We start from the raw sequence: 15,623 nt of genomic DNA on the forward strand, positions 1-15,623 counted from the left end.
ATATATTTTATATATATATATATATATATATATATATATATATATAAACATATTAACAAGCATGATAAATCTCATGAAAAAATCAATTAAGAAATTCAAGAAGGAAACAAATTGAAGATTTAGATTAAATATTCATTTTAGTGCTTATATGTAAATCTTTATATCCTACTTCACAACGCAATTAAATAAATCTTTATATCTTACTTGATCACATAATTAAAATAATTTTACACACTTCACTCTACATGTATTAAAAATAAAAAAGATGACAAATATGCACCTTTTCTTGTAAAGAGAGAAAAGAAGGGAGGGAAAAAAATTATCACCGGTGACAAATTGACAATCATCTATAATCACAGACTAAACTAGAAAGAGAATGCAATGAGGTCAGGTTTAGCTATAAGGTAGTGTCACACATGTAGCTCAAATGATGCAAATGACATCCACATGTCCGTGTGTATTAACTATGCGTCAATAACTTTTCAGAATAAAAAAATAAAATTTAATATCAAAATATCAAAACACCCCTCATTATTTTAAAAATTACAAATAAACTTGTATGAGATAATAAAAACACCTTTAAATGTATACTTTTATTTATTTTTTGTCTTCTATAAGGGCAAAGATGTGTTTTAATTGTAGTCTAACAAAGAAAAAACTAAGAAACCCCTGATAAACAACCATAGATTTTTTTTTTGTTTACTTTAAGAGCATAAAAGTATTTTTATTGCTTTAAAGTTCGTGAAAAGATGAAAAACTCTTAAGCAACAGTTTTAAATTTTATTAACTTTAAAGATAAAAATATAATTTTATTGTGCAAATTTTTTTAAAAAATTAATTACCCCTGAATAATCTTTTACAGTGAACTACTAGAAAATATCGAATTACGCCACTATTTCCCAATGAGAGTAAAATAATAAATCTACTATAGCAATCCACGATAACCTTATCGGCCGCACGCTATCAATTGAGTCAAATATATCGCTATGAATGAGTGGCTGCTGCCATCGTGATGCAAATATGTCATCACGTAGGCCCAGCCAATCAGTTTAAAGTCTCCAGCCTTTCCAGTCTCACATCATATATCCTTCTCCACGCAAGATCCGATCCTAGTAATTGAATCAAATTACAGTCCCTGAAGTAGGCTGGAGAAAAGTTTCAATTTAGATACATTTTAGAGGCGCAAATGTAGAAAGATTACAAATACATCCCCAAAAAATGAATAATGTGAAATTTTATAAAATCAAAGTGCAATTAGTTTTAACCTAACCATTATATTATTTATCTGATAGTTTCTATCATCGAAGCAAGTTCGAATCTGATTCCAATTTATTTAGTTTTTATATAATAAATAAATAAATAAACCCTCCTCTGTTGCAGAACTCAAAATCCAATCAATGAAAAAAACAAAGTGTAATAAACATATTGTGTAAGAAAAACCATGTTTACTAAATGGGCGGAAACAAATAAATTATTTATGAGCGGGTGATAATAATATCACTCGACCATCGACAATGGTACTCAGTGCTTGTGGAATGCTGAAATGCACTGTTGAGTGGAGTGCTGTAATGCAAGCATTTCAAGTGGCAAGAGAATTAAACGATTTACTTTAATAGAATTTCAAAAAAAAAAAATGCATATAGAGTAGCAGGAATAAGATCCGGAAACGAAGAAAGTGAGGCCATTGTACTGGTAAATTTTGCTACAGCTACCCTAATTTAGGCTATAAAGATTTTGTTAAATATTGTGGACGGGGCTACAATCTTTAAAGTAGATATAACCATAGACAATATTGATCATCCAACTTTGAAATCATTGTGCCTTGCTTTGTGTTTGTCAGGTGATAAAAAATAAAAGACAAATCACTAAAGAAGCTTCATGTTGGGCAACATCTGGAAAGTTGAGACAGACAATGTTTTACAACTTCGATAATATTTTGATTCCAAATATTGTCGAGGCAAGTACTCACATCAATTTACCTTTTGTATTCAATGACCAAAATCATTATTGCAAAGCGAAACGCTAGAATACCTGTGCCGCCACTCCAAGTGCGAATATTTGTTACAATTCACCCATATGATGAGATAAACAAAAGTTGGAAGCTTAGCAAACATAAGATTGGAACAAATGGAAATCTCACGAATGCAGTGAAAGAAGCTGTTTTTACTCAAGTTGCACCTCTCTCCTTGGGGGATCAATTTGCAAATAGGTGTACGGCTCTGTTGGTTCCTCCCTGCATAACCACACAACATGTCACATGCTCTTACTACTACCACTACTGGAAATTTGTTTTTTTGAAAAAACTAACACTATTGATGATGCAGCCATTTACACTCATAAACATCAAAGAGGTGTGTAGTATGAAGATGAACTGTAGTGCCATCACTAGGGGTGTGTAACCATGGCAGGTCTCAGATTATGGGATTTGACCAGAGAACTGAGATAAAGCAACTTGAAATGCTTTGTCAGTGTTTCTTAAAAAATTACCAATCAGGGGCTCAAGTGGCATTCCAGAGAAGTCATGGAAACTAGTTGAGAGCACAGACAAGGATACTCCAAATCTAAGCCAAAACATACCCAGGTTTAGAGCGCATGCATTGCCAGAAGAGCTTGAAAGGTCCAGGAACTGTCTTAAACGGGTTTCCCTCAAAACAAGCCTACACCATAGGAAAACAAAATGACACATTCAGAACATATAATGAACAAGCAATGAAATTTTTTTATTCACACTAACAACTAAGCAGATTTGCTCCAACCACACACCCCCCCCCCCCAGCATAGTACCGGTAAGGCAAAATATCATGTTCATGGCTGATGAAAAAGTAAAATGGTCCTAAACTTTCTTTTTTATAGGAAGTGCCAGCATGGCCAGAGAAAACAGATAACCTAATTGTTTCCACATACAGGACCTGATACAAATCTATCATAATCTTTAGGAGTCAGTACCAAATATCAATAAAAATATTTTTATTCATCTAATGAAAAAAGAGACATTTTCCAGAATTTTTATCAAATATCAATAAAAATATTTTTATTGAAAAAAGAGACATTTTCCAGAATTTTTATGATGTATTTTACTTCTAGTTTATGATATCATTTTCAGAACCAGAAAAATAATATCAGTCTAGGATTAATAGTTTTATTTGAATATTATGAAATAGGTTCAGTTTATTCCCTTGAGGCACATAAACAGCATGCAACTCCACTAAATTTCCAAATAGAAGTAAAGAACTAATCAGACATCAATGTCAAAGAACGGTGCAGGGACAATTTCTCCCACTGGTTTTGCATTGGACAGCATTATTCTACAGCTGCATGGCTACATATCTATTGGCTGCAAATATACACTTAAGTTCTACGTTCCATACCCGATTACTTTAATCAATGCTACACCAAGTGATTTTGTGTTTTTTCACTTTAGGTCTTTTTAATTAGAAATGTTTGTTTAAAATTAATTTGATTCAATACTAGGATTTGTTATTGTTAGATTGTGAGTCTACGAATGTGGCTTACTATAAAGTAACGGTAGACTTTTGATGCTTGAAGGCCATGAGTGCCTAACTCTTCCATGTAGTTCTTTTCTTATTTTCTTCTGTTGTTCACATGATAAACAATTATGACTCCAAATTCTACTCTCAAACCATTTGAAATGTAAGTGTTTATCTCATGAAAACCATTCGATATCATAGATTGTTATCCATCAAGTACCAAAATGAAAACAAATAAAGCATTTTAAGATTTTCTTTTTCCAACTATTGTAAAGATAACACAAAAATTTTCTGCACAGTAACAACGCAGATTTTTAGTAAATCAAGATGATTTTTTTTTATGAAGATAAGTAACCAAGATGTAAAAATATCACAGAGATAAAAAGTTTATACAGAAATTCTGTAAAGTGATGAAATGAAGCCCGAGTAACTTCCTAACATCAACTAAAACTATCTTACATAAAAAAATGCTTTATTAACATTCTTAAGAGTAAAATGTAGCATGCCAAGAAGAGCAGTTGATCTTTTACAACCCATGGATGGATCAAGGTTGACACTGACGGTGGAAGCATGGGAAATGCAGGTATTACCAGGAGCTGATGGCTTATGTCAAAACTCAACTGGTTTCTTGTTCAGTGGGTTTGCAGCGCAATGCTGGGAATTAATCTTCTGCTGAATCTGAATGATGAGAATTAAAAACTGATCTTGATCTTGATTCGTAGAAGAAGTGGTTTTCTGAAAAACCATTTTTGAAGTTCATTAGAGGGTGGTTTATTCAGCATTAAAAACTGATCTTGATCTTGATTCTTAGAAGTGGTTTTCTAAAAAACCATTCTTGAAGTTCATTAGAGGGTGGTTTATTCAGCTGCTTCAGATAAATGGTTGTCTATGCATTTGATGGTAATATTTACCAGGCCAACTACACATGTTTCCTAAGTTGTCATGAAGACAGTTTTTCTAATTGTGATCTGCTTCATTAATGTCAAAGCAGACTCAATATCCTACAAGCAGCGGTGCTCATTTTGGTTATCAGCAAAAGAGGATGTGATAATCAGTGTCATTTGGCAGAAAACACAGGAACTAAAATATTTTTAATTTTAAAAACTGTTAATTTCAAACAAACTAAATATGCTGTTCCACAAACCTGTTTGAAAATTTTCAAGAATAATTAAAGAGAAAATATTAAGAAAACAAAGAAATAATATAAATAATTAAACCTTTTGAACCCAAAAACCAACATTCTGGAAGGAAAAAAAATATTGAAAACCATAAGATAAGAACCTGGATAACATCCTCAGCTCGATCATTGCATCGATGTGCCTTTGGTTCGCGATTGTCTCCTTCTGGCATTCCCCATGGACTCTCTCTTCTTGGCACCTTGCTCATTTTCTCCCTACCTTTAAATATTGTCTACAGGAAACTTTTGAAAATTATATGAAGAAAATAATGTCAAAAAATTTGTCACCCATGATTAGCACAAGCTTCTATACAAATGGAAATCCAATGAATCAATACTGTAATTAATCATAGAAAACGAAACCTTTATCAATTATCGCAACATATGTGAAAAGTTGATTCATGAAAAAGGAAGCTTGCACAACTTCAAGATAATAGGTAAACATTCAATTTATTTTCAAAATCAATGAGTTAAAATTACTTGCCAGCAGCATGGATAGCTATCGCTATAGCATTTATTTACTTGCCTTGTTATCGCAGTGTAAAAATCAATTACAGTTAAATTCTTACATTTCTTGCATTGCAGTTTTTTTTTCACAGATTCATTCTTCCACACCAGAAAACTTAAAACATACTGGAAGTTAAACATCAAATTGCACATATGCTCTCTATAGAGGTAAAAAAGTTCAGTGAGTTTTAACCTGATTGTAGGAGAAATGTACTATTGCAAAAAATTAAAAAAAGTACAGGAAATGAAAGAAGAAAAAACTTGGAAGGGGTACAAGAAAACTAATTATTTGATTATAAAACTTCACATTCCGCAGCATCCCAGATGCAATTTACTAGTGATATTAAAACTCATCGATTCAAAAGTCTTGGAAACCAAACATGCAGATAATTTTAATGTTGATTACCTAAAACAACGAAGCACAACAACTTTCTGCGTCTAAAATGATCTGAAAACCCAACATTTCTTTTTCTTTAACTAGCTTTGTGGTGTTTCAGAACACAGGCAGGCATCATACTCATGCATCCACAACAAAAGATGAAATAAGCAACCAGAAATTGCGTATTTTCTCTTCACTCCTCAACACCATAACTAGTAAAACAAGAATTTAGGGCATATATATGCAAGATGAAGGACATGAAAGATGTCTAAAAACTAAGTATAAAAGAAATTAAAAAGTACCTAGAATAAATAAGCAATCAAACCCTAAAATCCTATTTGGGATAAATCCGCATTCAATGAGCTTGAAAAAAGCTTCAGGAAAAGTAAAACAATCGCATTTGCACATGTGATTTTTATATGGAAGGAACAAGAATTTTGGGGCAGAGAGAAAAGCATTAAGGCGGTAAAAAAAAAAAATGGCAAAGAAGACGATGAAGCTCCATACCAGTGAGTGTCCTGGTGGCGGTGATGCGCTCTCTCGTGTTTATTTTATTCTTAGCAGCACTTGTATTTGGGGCAGCTCCCAGCTTAGTTCTGCTCTCAAAACCAGTCCAGCATGGTTCTGGTGAACCTCCTCCATGGACTTTAAGCCCACTTATCATTAGCCCATGCTCTTGATAGGAATGTATATTATGATGGGCCTACATACCATTGGGCTTTTACCATATAAAACAATCCTGAAATTCCCATCAAATGTCCATTGGCACTTACTAAGCCCAGTTGTTATAGTTGGGTAATGGCATTAGATGCTTCAACTGCCACTGGGATTAGCTGTTGAGTAGATACGATAATTAATATTCATGAGGCCCAATATGGCCTCCAACTCAGCTCACCAACCCAGCTTCATGCCAAGATCATGAGTTATGCGGGTCAACTCATAAAAAACAGAACACCAGAACAAAGTAATTTTAGTGAGAAATAATTTGACATGAAACTTAGCACAACCTCCAAGTTAGCAGGTCACCTCATCGCTTATAACTCAGTTCATCATAAAGTTAATCAGTCTGTTTATGTATTTATTTTTTTGAAAAGAAAGAGGGGAATAATAATGGATGTAATTGATATTGCCTTGAATTGTTCCACTATGCGGTCAAATCCTTGACCACCGTTATTGTATATATTTTCTTTGTTTCAAGAGCCTTGATCGGAAAATATGGCAGCAAGCAAGAGATAAGATATATAGCATGATGTTAAAAGCTCTCCATGCCTCGTTGATCCGGCGCCGGTACGTATTTTGACTTGTATATATCCATTGGGTTGATATCTCCCATGCACGTTAATCTATCCAGCTATCTCTACCTTGGAGGGAGCGATCTTTTCCTTGACATTCAATTCTAACAGCTTCATTTCAGCGTTTCTGCAGAGGCTGCAGCTAAGTTCTAACAATAGTCTAGTCAAAATAAAGTTCTAAAAGTTATTATTTACTAGTATATCTAGAGCACATAATCCATAAAGCTCATTAATATCATCCAAAAAAATGGAATAATTAATTCATGCAAGTCAGCATAGGCCAGTATGGCTGGCCCTAGACTTCTTCAGAATATGCAAATCAGTTCGAGATCTGCACCACACAAGTTACAATTATTCAAACCCATGATCGATCATTTTCTTTGAATGGACTGGATAGCGATTCGACTTTTTTACTGAAAAAGAAAGCGTGTGGTTGTTGTGTGTGACTAGCGTGTCCGATCTCATTAGCAAGGCTAACTACTTGTTAAGAACCAGAATTGTTCTTCTGATTTTATACCTTCATGCCTTTGCATGGTGGAAAGAAAATACGGTTCCCACCTGTTAGGACCTTTAGAGCTTGAAGGGGACAAAGGGATGATCGTGGGTGCCCAGAGATACGGTCCTAATTGGAGAAACATAGCATATGCAAAAAGATTGGCTCGCTCGTTCACATATTGGTCTAAAAGAATCCAATCTTTGAAAGCTTCGACGTCAAGTATTTTTGGATATTTGCCCATTATCATCTTATATGGATTATAAACCTTCATTTTTTCTAAGATTCGATAACCTTTTGACGATGGTTGATGATCTATCCAATCAATCATATATCAGTTTCCATTAATTTTTTATTGATTCCCGTGCTCCTGAATCAGAATCTGATGCTCATCGATTTTTTTTGTGGCTGATGATTTTTGTTTTAGTAAGGCTGTAACAGAACTCTATATTCAACTTGTTTCACGTAAAAGAAATCGTAATTTCTCCAAGAAAAACAAAAAAACACAATCTATATCCCATTAGACTTTAATCCAGTTGTCATTAATGCTTAAATTTTTGTTGAAAGATGCTTTTGCTGCCAGAAAATTGACAAATCAGAACATAAATGTCTACCAATAATATTTCATTGACAATTTCTAACAAAACTAGTGATTGAGAATTTTCATCTCTAATTTCTAATAAGAATAATGACCAGCTATGTTTTGTTGATAATTTTTAAAGTTATAAAAAATTTAAAAAATCAATAAAAGTTCCATCAACAATTCTATCAATAAGTTAACACATCTACCAGTAAAATTGCTGATGGAATATTTTTTTCAACAAATGTAAACAATTTATAATAAATAGCTCCCTCCCCTATTCTTCTTCTTCTTCTTCATAATATTTTCTTGTATTCTTCATAATAGTTTCTTGTATTATGGAATATATTCTAATATTACTGTATGATTTGATTTGTTTGAGATTTGAGGAAAAATAAATTTTATTTTTATTTGATGAAATTAAATTTAATTTTGTAATTTATATTTATGTTGTAATTTAAAGGGAAAAGAAGAAGATGAAGAAAAACATCGTAATTATATGTGCGTAAAGCTTCATCTTTGGTGTTGAATCTCTCCTGTTGATCATTTGTGATTTTATTAATTCATATTAAAAGAAATTAGTTTGGCTGCAATTCTAGGGTTAGGTTATGACCACTTGAGTATAACCATGATTGGGACTTGTTTATATTTGAATTTATCCTTTAGTTAATAACCGGACTTTTTGGTGTTTGGATGTCGAGAAAGACACTGAAATGCTAGCAATTAAAAGGGGAAATGATGGTGAAGTTCAAGCTTTAGAGTTGAATTTTTCTTTCTGTATTTGTTTGGTTAATTTATATGCGTGGGAAATCAGGAGTTCCAACTTGTATAGATGGAGGAAAGCTGTGAGTTCATACGAGAAGATGTAAGTTTTTTTTTTTTTTCCCTGAAGTTATGACTGGGTGACGTGGCTATTAGTTCTAAGTTACCATGATGCCATAGTTCACATTATTAGGAATGAGAAATAAACATATATACATGTGTAAAATTTTGTTGTTGAATTCTCTGTATGACTTCTTTAGAAATCGAGACAGAAGTTAAAGAAGCTTTGTTCTTTCTTGTTGATCTTGTCCTTGCTCGTTATCGATCTTGCTGCATTTGCTAGTTCTAACATGGTTCGAAACAGCTCTTTAATTACGTTGTGTTATTTTTCTAAGAGTGTTGAGTTAATTTGTTTCTTTGTATTGATGACCTACAAACATGGATGTGGTTAATCTGGCTTTTGGTTTGTTGCGTACTAAGTTATTTAGATTGGCTCGTTAATTCATTTTTTTTCTATGTATATATTTATTAAAATTAAGAATTAACTTGTGTGATGTTTTGAAAATGCTAGCAAAAATTTGAAGACAATTATTTCGTGTTATTAATTTAGATGTTTATTATAAAAAGGCATCCAATAAATATAATATTGACCGGAGCTCATTTATTTAATTTGAACAACAACAGTGGAATCTCTATTTCAAAAAATTTATATATCCTAGTAAAATTATTGTAGAATGATGGATTGGTCGGTCACTTAATATAAATTATGGTGTTGAAGTTATTTATTTTGACTAGAATATTTTGAGATTCATATTAAATGAAAATAAATAACTTTATGTGATTTTGTTTTGTAAAAATACAAATACTGAAGTAGCACGATTTATCACAAGTGTGATAAAATCATCATTAGAGAAACTATAATTTTAGTGGAGTCATCTTTAATATCATCTTGAATAGATGACTATGGTAGATGTTTGATGAAAACTATTTAAAGTAAGATAGAATATATATTTTTTGAGTTGGTAAATCAATATTAATGTCAGTGATATCGATGATCGTGCTATTAATTTAAATGTTGATCATAAAAAGACATTTAATAAACATAATATTGACCGAATCTCATCTATTTTAGGCAACAAAAATGGAATCCTTTGTTCAAAAGATTTATATATTCTAGAAAAATTATTGCAGAATGATAGGTTGGTCACTCAATATAAATTATGGTGTTGAAGTTATTTATTTTGACTAGAATATTTTGAGATTCATATTAAATGAAAATAAATAACTTTATGTGATTTTGTTTTGTAAAAATACAAATACCGAAGTAGCACGATTTATCACAAGTGTGATAAAATCATCATTAGAGAAACTATAATTTTAGTGGAGTCATCTTTAATATCATCTTGAATAGATGACTATGGTAGATGTTTGATGAAAACTATTTAAAGTAAGATAGAATATATATTTTTTGAGTTGGTAAATCAATATTAATGTCAGTGATATCGATGATCGTGCTATTAATTTAAATGTTGATCATAAAAAGACATTTAATAAACATAATATTGACCGAATCTCATCTATTTTAGGCAACAAAAATGGAATCCCTTGTTCAAAAGATTTATATATTCTAGAAAAATTATTGCACAATGGTAGGTTGGTCACTCAATATAAATTATGGTGTTGAAGTTATTTATTTTGATTAGAATATTTTAAGATTCACATTAAATGAAAATGAATAACTTTGTGTGATTTTGTTTTGCAGGAATACAAATATTGAAGCTACACAATTTATCACAAATGGGATAAAATCATCATTCGAAAAACTAATATTTTAGTGGAGTCATCTTCAAAATCATATTAAATAGATGAATATGGTAGATATTTTATGAGAACTATTTTAAAAAAGATAAAAAAAAAATTTTTGAGTTGGTATATCATTTTTTTTTATGATGAGAATTATTTTAAAAAAGATAGAAATTTTTTTTGAGTTGGTATATCATTTTTTTTTATTTTAAAAAATTAATTATGTACGAATTGCAATCCATGAAAGATTTTGTTGGAAAATAAAAGGAAAGGGGTGATCACAAGAGTATAAGAAACTATGTTGCAATAAGACAAGTGTAAGTTAGTAAATATGCTAAAATTTATTTGAAAAAAATAATAAAAAAAAATATATGAATTATACATAGGTGAAATTGAACGGAAGAAAAATTAAGAAACATTAGATAGCAGAAAGAAGGAACATGGGGCTTAATGTGTAATTGAAAGAACTATGGGTCAAGAGTGTAATTAAGAAGAATTGATGAATTATAAAATAAATGAATAGTATTTTTTATGGCCACGAGTGGCCAGCCAAGTTAGGAAGGAAGGGAAGGTGAAAATTGTTAGAAAACCTTGAAAATTCATCTTAGAAACACAGAAAAAAAAAACATAGATTAAGTGATCAAAGGATAGTACAGAGAGATTAGAACAAGAAAATTGAAAAGAATCCCAAAAGTCACGGCAAAAGAAAAAAAAGAGAGAAGGAAAAGTGTGTTGGGGTGTTTTTCAAAGCTTCAAACCTTTTATTTTCTTTGCATCAGAAAGTTCATAATACATCTAAACTAGTTAATTGATATATCTTGATGTATTTTGAAGAATTGAAAGTGTTAGTGTTTGAAAGTGTTAGTGTTGGTGCATGTTGGATTTTCTATGGTAGGGTGTTAAAATTGTTGAGATGATGGATGAATGAATAAATGATGACAAGGCAACCAAATAATAGATAGCTAATGATTCAATTGAATAAATTCAATGAAAATTTAAGTTTTGCAATATTAGGATTGTAATTGATTATGCTAGAATATACTAATGAATATATTAAGATGGGTGAGATTGAGAATTTAATAAATGAAAAAGAAAAAATCCAATCCACTACATCTGAGCCAAATTAAATCTTTTAAGGAGATTCGTTTCGTTGCTTCAATCTAATTGTAAATTAATAATTAAAGTGTTAGATGAAGGAATCAATTGATGGTTTGTTATAATATATGTGAAATTGGACTAGTGTCCTGTTTTGATAATATGAGCTAGTTGTCTTGGTTTAATAACTAGCATCCAGTGCGGATAATGTGGTTGCTTACCATGTTTAAGAGTTTATGCTTGGTTTTGAGAGGGGGAAAAATTTACCAAGAAATGAAACAGATGTTTATGAAAGGATTTGAGTTAATAAAAATATAAAATAGTGTAGTTAACCAAGAGTTGACTTAATCAAGTAAAATAATGAAACTTTATTTAATAAATTTTAATTGTTGTGATTAATGTGTATAGTTAATTTCTATATTCAATTTAATTTTTAAGTACCTCATAGCAATGTGTCATCCATAAATAAGTAGGAGATATTATTTTGTTATGGAACTTGTAATGAATTTATATTATTAAGTTATTTTGAAATGTGAATATTTCTTAATTTATGTATTGGCCTTGTATTCAAATAAAGGAAGGGGGGTTGCTTGGATGTTTTTAATTTATATTTTTCCATAGGTTTACTGACACGATCAAAGAGTTGATGTCTTAAAAATTTAAGTAGATTATATTATATATTAAATTTTTATGTTAATTTATTCATAGGTTTACTTTAAAAATTTTAAGTAGATTACATTATATATTAAATTTTTATGTTAATTTATATTTGCAAATATTGAAAATTATATCATTTGAGAAGTGTTTGTAAATAAAGATAGATCGAGTTATCAAATAGAAATATTAAATTGATTATGTTGATTATGTCAAGTGATTGTAAATGTGAAGTCTTGGTGATGGGAGGGTGTATGATATTCGATTGCATGATAAAAAAATAAAATTATTGCTACTTGATAGATAGAAAAAACAAAGGAAACTCTACCATAATTTTTTTTAAAAAAAATTATCCCTCGTCTTGAATTAAATATAATATTCTTACTTTGTGAATTATTAAAAGTTGAGGATGTTATAATCAAGAAATTAAAAATATATATATTTGAAATTGTAATCTTAAATTCCTAAATTTTAAGTATATTTCACAATTTTTATGCATTAGATTGTCTGATTTGTGATATGATACATACACATGTAAGAACCCGAGTCGACTCTAATGACATCGATGTATGAAAAAGTATAAATTGAGTCACATCATAGATGATATTTGGGTGAAGTTTCAAGATTTTATGGCATCGAAATAATTCAAAAGGTATCCACAATTCGAGACACATAACCAAAACAAAAAAATATATTGTTCAATGAGCAAGTGCATCGGTAGGTCTCTTCTATTTGTTAACCATGCAAAGTATCTGAATAAATTTTTAAATTATTTTTTCTTTAGTTTTTAATTTATTATTTCTTTGTTAGATATTTTTACAACTCATGTATTTTGTAAGAAAACTTATATAAAAAAAGACAAGTAAAGGGAAAATAGTAAAGAAATTTGTAGATAGCAAAGCTAGGGCATTCATTGTAAGTTATTTTGTTGTTGTAATTTTTATGATTCTTTTAATTATAATTGATTTTTTAAAAGAAATATATAACATAATAATGTTTGAAAAACATAAAGAAAACACTCACTTATGTTTCTTATGACCCTCAATTATGGTTGGAAGTTGGAGTAACTAATGGATCTAATCAGAATCGAGTTTATGTTCCACCTATGAGGTCGATTTGTACTACTTCAGCTCTAAGCACAAAATAGTCCAGCCCAAACTAATTGATGTTGAAATTTGAAGTGAGGGTCCTAGAATAGAATAAGAAGCAAGTAACCAAATTAAAACAAGAAAGGAGAGCCAGATTAAAAGAAGAAAATGTGTGGAATTAGGAGAAAATGATGGAATACATGGCTTCACATTTTCTTGATCCCCACTCCAGTCTTTTTGGATCAAGATTTTCCCTTCTTTAACCTCTACTTTCATCGTGTAGCGATATATTTATTGTTGTAAACTTATTTTGTAATGAATACTGAATTTTGATGTTCAACAAAATTAATAGTGTTTGTTTTCACTATTATTTTTGTTGTTTTTTTAAATTAACAACTGCATAACTAAAAACAATACTAATCTTCCTAAGAATATATTTTATCAATTGGTAATTTCCTCTAAAATACAAGAGCCACTACTTCAAGAAGTTACAAAATGCTTTAGAGTTTTTAGACTTTTTTGAAATTAGCAATGGAAAATTTGTAGCAAATTACATCGACTATACCCCCAATAATATTCAGTTTTTTTAATGGAATAGACAATAAGATATGTTATTGGTAATTTATTTACTAGTAGAATGGTCAATAAAGATTGGCCAATGCAATTTATTTTTTCGGTGTAAATATTCCATCAACATTTCCATCATAATTACCAATTACCTATGAAAATTCTGATGGACACCAAATTCCTAACAAAAAAATTTTTGACGAAGTGTTTTTATCGATAAATCCATTAATAATGTAAGTTATCGACAGAAAGTGTTTTATGACTTTCATGTTTTGTATATGTATACTTGCTTCCCTAATTCTGGTGTCATTGACACTAAAAGTAAAAGTTGATCATGTTTTTTCATTGCAAGGTCGGGATTACGGATTGACTTGCGACAATCATTTTAAAAAAATATCAAACCAGGTTTGACAGATTCATGAGTTAACTCGTCAAGTCAACCAGGTCAAACAAAATTACCTCCAAGTTATATATATATAGTCATAACCCAATTTTTGAACAAATAATAAAAAATTAAATATAATTGACAATGGGGTTAAGACAAAAAAATTTGAAGTTTGGTGATGTGATTTGAGAGTTAATTGATAAATTTTCAAAGAATTAAAAGTTAAAGATTTAATTAAAGGCTAAATTGAACAATCCGAAAATTAAGGATTGTTTTGTAAATAGTGTTATAATTCAGGGATTTAATTGAAATTAATCCAAAATGAAAAGATTAAAAGAATTAATTAAGGATCAATTTGAACAATCCAGGAGTTAAGGACTGTTTTGTAAACAGTGTACCAGTTTAGGGATCTAATTGAAATTAATCCAAAAGGGGCAAAATTAAAAGAAATTTTTAATTGATTAGGTGTCCAATTGCTAAATTTCCAAAGTTCAGAGGTCAAAAAGAAAATGTCCATTGTTGCTGAAACGTTGTCGTTGCTGGTGGAATCCTTTGCTGCCAAAATGTCGTCGTTGCTGGTGGAACAGTTGTGTTTGTCTTCTCCAACCCGATTCAATAGGCTGAAAATCTGCAACGGGTTCGATCCAATCGTGGACCACATCTCTCGCCTGTAATCTCGTTCGTGGAAGATAACAGTCCTGCAAAGGCAGGACTGGTTAGAAGCAATCCGTTGGGTCTCTATAAAAGGGAGCAAAAAATACAGAACGAGAAGGCAAAAATCAACCCAAAAACAACGCAAAGACTGAAAAATTAACCCAAAAACAGAACCCAGAAAAACAGAGCAAACAAAACACAACACAAAAAAAAAATATACAGAGTCAAGAACGAAAACATTAACCCAAAACAGAGTAAAAAACCAAAAAAAAACAGGGCATAAACAAAAATATATATACACAGAAAAGGAGAGAAGTGCAGAGGGAAGTCACGGATCAGCCCTATTTTCATCCCTGCAAGAAAACAATTGATCACCGAACCATCGGTTATTGACAGAAAGCAGTCGAACCCACACCGGCGTTGTAGCCTTCCTCACCATCGCCAGAAACCGAAAGCATTCGAACCCACACCAGTATTGCAGCCTTCTTCACCATCGCCAGAAACGAAAAGCAGTCGAACCCCACCAGCATTGCAGCCTTTTTCGCAATCTCTAGAAACAGGTGCGCCCGTTTCCATTAGTTTTTGCTCTTCTGTGTTCAAATTGCATTTGAACAGTGCGAAGGTAATTTAATTACCTTCGCACTGTTGATGCACACGTGAAAGTGCGTCACGCGTGCATTAGCCGTTTGCCTAGCCGGT

General features: G+C 31.0%; 1 protein-coding gene and 1 long non-coding RNA gene across 4 annotated transcripts; both read right to left on the bottom strand.

The window, feature by feature from the left end:
• Positions 1–1,846: 1,846 nt before the first annotated feature.
• On the bottom strand, positions 1,847–6,160 carry LOC105139290 (hexokinase-1 protein). 3 transcript variants are annotated; one of them, XM_011045676.1, is made up of 4 exons: positions 6,059–6,160; positions 4,770–4,887; positions 2,578–2,657; positions 1,847–2,233 (listed from the first exon to the last, which is right to left on the bottom strand). In XM_011045676.1, the coding sequence occupies exons 2-4, from the start codon at positions 4,872–4,874 to the stop codon at positions 2,164–2,166; spliced, it is 255 nt and encodes an 84-aa protein (XP_011043978.1). In that variant the 5' UTR covers positions 4,875–4,887; positions 6,059–6,160; the 3' UTR covers positions 1,847–2,163. The 3 variants fall into 3 exon arrangements, with proteins under 3 accessions (XP_011043978.1, XP_011043979.1, XP_011043980.1); XM_011045677.1 differs by having other exon boundaries at positions 4,770–4,908; positions 6,059–6,144; XM_011045678.1 differs by having other exon boundaries at positions 4,770–4,898; positions 6,059–6,132.
• An 8,481-nt stretch (positions 6,161–14,641) lies between these two features.
• On the bottom strand, positions 14,642–15,565 carry LOC105139291 (uncharacterized). Its single transcript, XR_844948.1, has 2 exons — positions 15,407–15,565; positions 14,642–15,351 (listed from the first exon to the last, which is right to left on the bottom strand). It is a non-coding gene; the product is annotated as an uncharacterized LOC105139291 (long non-coding RNA).
• Between the last annotated feature and the right edge of the window lie 58 nt (positions 15,566–15,623).

Source organism: Populus euphratica, unplaced genomic scaffold (assembly GCF_000495115.2).
Source record: "Populus euphratica unplaced genomic scaffold, PopEup_1.0 scaffold141.1, whole genome shotgun sequence".
In the NCBI taxonomy this organism is placed as follows: Eukaryota; Viridiplantae; Streptophyta; class Magnoliopsida; order Malpighiales; family Salicaceae; genus Populus; species Populus euphratica.

Bases quoted from the DNA above. Each gene is read 5' to 3' on its own strand.
- LOC105139290 (XM_011045676.1), bottom strand. From the start codon at position 4,874: ATGAGCAAGGTGCCAAGAAGAGAGAGTCCATGGGGAATGCCAGAAGGA. The intron at 2,658-4,769 runs GTTCTTATCTTA...CCTATGGTGTAG, and splicing joins GAGCTGAGGATGTTATCCAG to GCTTGTTTTGAGGGAAACCC. The intron at 2,234-2,577 runs GTATGTTTTGGC...GTGGTTATGCAG, and splicing joins TGCATGCGCTCTAAACCTGG to GGAGGAACCAACAGAGCCGT.